This window comes from Primulina huaijiensis, chromosome 3 (genome assembly GCF_012295235.1).
Source record: "Primulina huaijiensis isolate GDHJ02 chromosome 3, ASM1229523v2, whole genome shotgun sequence".
In the NCBI taxonomy this organism is placed as follows: domain Eukaryota; kingdom Viridiplantae; phylum Streptophyta; class Magnoliopsida; order Lamiales; family Gesneriaceae; genus Primulina; species Primulina huaijiensis.
Genome location: NC_133308.1, coordinates 4,788,257 through 4,795,131, shown reverse-complemented (window position 1 = coordinate 4,795,131; position 6,875 = coordinate 4,788,257). Strand labels below are relative to the sequence as shown.

At 34.5% G+C, this 6,875-nt stretch overlaps 1 protein-coding gene across 1 annotated transcript in view; it reads left to right on the top strand.

The window, feature by feature from the left end:
• Nucleotides 1–2,751: 2,751 nt before the first annotated feature.
• LOC140973256 (uncharacterized) overlaps nt 2,752–6,875 on the top strand; it is a 7,932-nt gene continuing 3,808 nt past the window's right edge. The window contains exons 1-2 of the mRNA XM_073435917.1: nt 2,752–2,843; nt 3,898–3,997. Of these exons, the coding sequence (XP_073292018.1) occupies nt 3,898–3,997 (100 nt within the window). The 5' untranslated portion in view covers nt 2,752–2,843. The remainder of the gene's footprint in view (nt 2,844–3,897; nt 3,998–6,875) is intronic.

The window sequence follows — 6,875 nt, the reverse complement described above, 5'->3', positions numbered from 1 at the left end:
CTCAACAAATTTCTTTTCGATTGTGGTGAATATAAAGCATCATTGATCAAAAATTTTGTACCATTAGGTAACAAAAATTGTGCTTTACCACATCCTTTAATCAAGTCTACAGGACCTGATATTGTATTCACCGTTGTTTTTGTTGGTTTTAGTTCCAAGAAATATCTTTTATCTCGGAGGATAGTGTGCGTTGTACCACTATCGGGTATGCAAACTTCAGCTTTGCTCATAGCATTTTCCATATTTGAACTTCAAAAAATATGCAATGAAAAAAAATTAATGACAATACATATTTAAATATAACACATATCATAATTGTACAATAAAACATTATCATATAAATACATGAAAAATAAATTATTGTACATTTATATTCTACCACTATATTGTTCATTTTCAGAGAAATCATTGAGAAAATCTGCAGCATCAATATTGTTCATTTCTATCCCACCAACATATTGATCATTTCCAGAGAAATCATTCATAAAATCAGCAGCATCAAAATGAGTTGAATCACTCAAGCGGTCACTTCGCTCAGTGAAGTTGGTCTCCTTTTCTTTCCCCTTTATGGATTCTTTATAAATTTTGCAAAGATGCTCAGGGGCTCGACAAATACGAGACCAATGTCCTGGAGTGCCGCATCTGAAACAAGAACTTTTAAATCTTTTTGAGTGATTCTCATTAACACTTATATTCTCTTGATACCTTTTCGGTGGATGGTTTGGGATGCTCTTTTGAGATGAGTTATAGAAATAACTATCTCGATTATTTTCAAAATCACGGCCGCGTCCACGACCACGACCTCGATTTTGTCCTCGACCAAAATCTTGTCTATAACTTTGATTTTGGTTTCCATGTTTAAATTCATTTTTGCTTACGACATTTATTTCAGGAAATGCCGTTGAACCAGTGGGTCGTGCCTGATGATTTCTCATTAAAAGCTCATTATTCTTTTCCGCCACAAGGAGACAGGCGATTAGTTCAAAATATCTCGAAAATCCACGCACTCTATATTATTGTTGTAAAGTTATATTCGATGCGTGAAAAGTGGAAAATGTTTTTTCAAGCATTTCCAATTCAGTAATCTCATGCCCACAAAATTTCAGTTGCGAGATTATTCGATACATCGCCGAGTTGTAATCACTGACTTTCTTAAAATCTTGGAATCTCAACGTATTCCATTCATCCCGAGCGGTCGGAAGTATAACTTCTCTTATATGTTTGAATCTTTCTTTTAATCCCTTCCACAAAGTCATTGGATCTTTTTCAATCAGATATTCACATTTTAATCCCTCGTCGAGATGTCGACGCAAAAATATCATGGCTCTTGCCTTTTCTTGTGATGTGCATATGCCATTTTCTTTTATGGTCTCATTTAGACCTAATGACTCAAGATGCATTTCTACATCGAGAGTCCATGACATATAATTTTTTCCCGTAATATCAAGAGCAATGAATTCGAGCTGTGCCAAGTTTGATATGGTGGTACTAAAAAAATTACAATGCATTTTATTAGTTAATGAATATTGCAATACAAATTAATGGATAAACAACAAATACAAGCATTCGTAAAAATAAAGAAAACACACGATGATGATATTCTACGATAAGTACAAGATTCGTGAGTATTATAACCAAAATAATTAAAAATAACTGTATGAAAGCTATCTTCTTTTTTCTTCAAAAATTTGATGAAGAATAATTTTAGAGAAGAAGAGAAAGTTGGAGTGATTGAATGTGTTTGTGAGATCATATTTATAGAGCAAAAACTAACCGTTTTGTTACCGTTTATGACCATTGGTGTACAAGAAAATAAATGTATGTATTTGTATAATTTTATGGTAATAATATGATGTATATAATATTAGTAACGTTTTAAATAATATGGTGTATATAATATTAGTAACGTTTTAAATAATTATGTATATCATATCACAATATTATAATGAAATGTCATAAGATATTTTGTTTAAAAATCTTATAGGCTTTTATACTTGTCGTATCCCTTACCGGGAGTGTGGGATGTCGTCTTAACATCCTCCCAGGATTTATAACAAGTTTTTTGAAAAATTTATTTTATTATAACATTATATTATATATTAAGTATATACACAATAAATAAATAAACAGTAAAATAAATATTATTACTTTTGTTACCTTTTTTTCTGTTTTGGAGCTTGGAAAAATATGGAGGACTTTTAGAGCTTCGTGCTGATAACGTGTTGTGAAAAAGTAAAAATTTACGGTAAAAAGTAAAAATCTCAAACTCTCAAAATTATCACACTACACACTTTATAATATTTTTCTCTCAACTCAATTGTGATTTTCTTCACAAATGAGAGATCTATTTATAGAAAATCTTTACAAATAATCCAAAAATAAAATCATCATTACCTACATCATCACACACTAATTTTCAATATTTACAACTCTTATTTTCAACATTCAAATATTCAACATACACATTTTAAATATTAATTTTCAATAATTTTGAATTTTTTGTTCAATTTATTATATATCAACATATACGATTTCAATAATAATTATGGTGAATTTTAAATAATTTTGAAATGACTTTGAAATATTGGAGCAAATCAAATCAATCCTAAAATGCAACCTAAAAAGTTACGTTTCACAGCCCAAGTCCATTGCAAAACTAAATTGGGCCAATTAAATTTCAAATCTCAGCCCATACATTATGGAGGGCTTTGAAATCTTCTAATGTCCCCATATCTGAAAATTCACCTTCGACCCACCCGGGCTCCACTTCCACCAGCTTCTTCGAACGCATGCACACCTCTCGGCTCTAGCTTTCTTCCTCGAATCAATCTTGTGCTGGATCAGTTAAAAATCTTTCCTGCTTGTTTTTTTTGTATCTCTTTGTATGTGGGCTCAGTAAATGTTTGGGTTTTGATTTTACCCGGAAATTTTAGGCAATTTTTTGTTTGAGTAAGTATGGTCCTGAAATTCCAGTTTTTGCTCATCAATTCGAAATTTGATAGAAATTCGAATGTATTTATGGGTTTTTTTTTTATACTTATTTGGGCAACGACCGCATATTTCGATTCAGAGTGTTCTGTGTTTTTTAGATTTTCCCTTACGATTGGAAAGAAGCATGGGCTTTGGCCATTGATCGCTATTTAAAGTTTCAGAAATTACTTTCTGCGGTTCTTTTTCTTCCCTTTGCCCATTTTGCGTTTAGAAAATACGATTTTTCAGTCAAATATTTTGTGGTGAATTATGTTTTCGGTCAGAAGTACTTGAATGTTGATCATCAAGTTTTAGTCTGATTAGACTTTATGCCATTTTGTTAAATAAGTTTCTAAAATCTCTGAATTCTTGAAATACTAGAATTGAGGTGCGAGAAGTGATTTTAATGTAGCTAGTTTTGTGTTAGCAAGGGATAAAGATAGTAGAGTTTCACTAAAGGGATTGTGTATTAAACGCCCATACATAAAACAAAGCGCCAACAAGAGAAAGAGAAAGATGTCGGAAATTGTTTTTATAAGTATCGAAGGGCCAAAAATCCAATCCCTTCTCCTGGCTAAACTCATTTCTCTCTCAATCCCTTTCGTTGCTGAAACGTTAAAACGTTAGAGTTTAAGGGGAAAGATAAACATGATGCGCGAGCCAAACGCAGACCCCGCATGCACAAATTAGGTGAATCGTCCATGTAGCTCGATGCTCCAACCAGCCCCTCACACACAAACTTGATATCAGTGTTAAAATGTTTGATCCTTGTATGAAGATGATCCGTAACTTAGATGAATATTTCTTAACAGAATTTTTCTAAACATTATTTTTCCTTCTACTTTTATATTTATGCTCTTACTTTTATAGTTATTTATATAATATATATGTTGTTTGATGAAGATTATTTCATGTATGATTACTAAGATGAAAAGGGAAGCGTCGGTTATTGATGGACATGATGACTTTACAATGGAGACTCAATCAATTCGTCTCAGTGATACTTCGGGAGGAGAGAATTCTAAAGGTAATAAATATTTTGCGATTGAATTTTTTAGTTATGATTTGATTATATCTGTCAAACCAATTTATTTTAAAGACTATAAAAAATATGTACTTAGTTATTATATACACATATACAGTTTCGATTTGTCTGATTCAATGTTGGTTTTACTTTATTCAGTTCTTAATTTAAATAATTAATTATTAAATTATTATGCATCCACTTTTATGTCTTGTGAGTAGTCCATCACAGCTCATACACTGATGCAGTTCTAATTGGATAGCGTTTTTAGTACAGTTCAAATGATAAATGATGGTTTCTTCATATTGTAAGATTGATTGATTAGCATAAAAATGTAATGGAACATTCAATATGTCGGCAGAACAAGAAGTTGGCAAATACAATGCCAACACAATAAATGCAGCGGACAAGTTGGGCTGAATTTTAAATGTGGGTTGGAATATTTGACTAACATTTCAGAAGACGGAAGATGCGTTTTACACATATAAAACGCGTATTCATACGGTCAAGGGGCTCTATAAATAGAGCTCTCTCTTTCATTTTTAAATCATCATTTCTTCGAGTTTTCTCTTATTTATAAGCATTTGAGTGCTTAGTTCTATAATATTTGTGAGCTGTTTTGTTCTCCTGTATTAAGAGAGTGTGTGTTCTCTTTGGAAACACAGTGAGTGAGTTGTACACCACAAAATATTATAGTGGAAATTCTTTTCATTTTGCCCGTGGTTTTTACCCTAATAATTTTTAGGGGTTTTCCACGTAAATTTCAGTGCCCAGTTTATTCTTTATTTTCGGGTTTTATTATCTGAAACTACCGCAAGTGAGACCAACAAGTGGTATCAGAGCTTTGGTTTAAAATTTCTTAAAATTCTGAGTATGCTCTGTGGTTGCAGCCTAGACTGATCTTCCACATCAGAAAAGATTTTTTGAGATTTTTTATTTAAGGCGGGATTATTTTGTCCAGTCTACTAAAATTGTTGTAGACATAATGGCGGGCAGGTACGATATAGCAAAGTTCAACGGAAGCAATTTTATGCTGCGGAAAATAAAGATACAAGCAGTTTTAAGAAAGGAGAATTGCTTGGCGGCTATTGGAGATAGACCGGCGGAGATTACGGATGATGGAAAGTTGAATGAGATGAATGACAATGCTGTTGCCAATTTACAATTGGCTATAGCAGACAAAATACTGTCAAGTATCCCTGAGATAAAAACAGCCAAAGTTATCTGGGATACTCTGACAAAGATGTACGAGGTCAAGTCGATACACAACATGATTTTCCTTAAGAGAAGGCTTTATACTCTTCGAATGACGAAATCTTCATCGATGACCGACCATATCAACACACTAAATATCCTATTTGCCCAACTCACTTCCATGGGGCATAAAATAGGAGAAAATGAACGTGCAGAGCTTCTACTTCAAAGTCTACCAGATTCATATGATCAACTTATCATCAACATTACCAACAATATTCTTATGGGCTTTCTAAGATTCAACGATGTCTTAACTGCGGTTCTCGGAGAGAAAAGCCGACGCAAGAACAAGGAAGATATGTTGGTAACATCGAAGCAGGCAGAGGCTTTACTGATGATAAGAGGAAGATTTATGGACCGTGACTCCAGTGAGAGCCAAAGACGAGGTAGATCAAAATCGAGAAGTAAGAAGAAAAATATTTACTGCTTTAAATGTGGCAGTAAAGGACATTTCAAGAAAGTGTGTACGAGTATCGAGAAGAGTTCTCAAAGAAATGTGGCCAGTACTTCAGGAGGTGGTGAAATATTATTCAGCGAAGCAGCAACAGTTGCATAAGGCAGGCACAAATTTTGCGACACATGGATTATGGATTCAGGAGCGACGTGGCACATGACGTCGCGGAGAGAATGGTTTGATCATTATGAACCAGTCTCAGGAGGATCTGTATTCATGAAAAATGATCATGCCTTGGAAATCGCTGGTGTTCGTACTATCAAAATTAAAATGTTTGATGACATCATTCGCACCATACAAGAGGTACGACATGTGAAAAGACTGACAAAAAATCTTTTGTCATTAGGACAATTGGATGACATCGGGTGCAAAACTCGGATCGAGAACGGGATCATGAAAATTGTGAAGGGTGCGCTTGTGGCTATGAAGCGGAAAAAATTGCTGCAAATCTGTATGTACTTTTGGGAGAAACACACAAGGAGACAGAACTAGCTGTTGCATCAATTGGTTCAGGAGAAGAATTAACAGTGTTATGGCATAGAAGGCTCGGGCATATGTCAGAACGGGGTTGAAAATTCTCTCAGAACGGAAGCTGCTGCCGGGACTTACAAAAATGTCATTACCTTTTTGTGAGCATTGTGTTACCAGTACACAATACAGATTAAAGTTTGACACTTCTACTGCCAGGAGCAAAAGCATATTGGAGCTGATTCATTCGGATGTTTGGCAAGCACCGGTTGTATCCCTAGGAGGAGCGAGATATTTTGTCTCGTTCATTGATGATTTCTCTAGGAGATGTTGGGTGTATCCAATCAAGAAGAAATCAGATGTTTTCCAGATCTTCAAAGATTTCAAAGCGCGGGTTGAACTTGATTCTGAAAAGAAAATCAAGTGTCTGAAGACTGACAATGAAGGAGAATATACCAGTGACGAGTTTGATGCATATTGACAACATGAAGGCATCAAAAGACAGTTCACAACGGCTTACACACCTCAACAGAATGGAGTGGCGGAGCGGATGAACAGAACCTTGTTGGACAGAACAAGAGCTATGTTGAGGACTGCGGGTCTAGAAAAGTCATTTTGGGCGGAAGCAGTCAAAACCGCTTGTTATATTATCAATCGTTCTCCTTCAGTGGCGATTGATCTGAAGACTCCGATGGAGATGTGGAC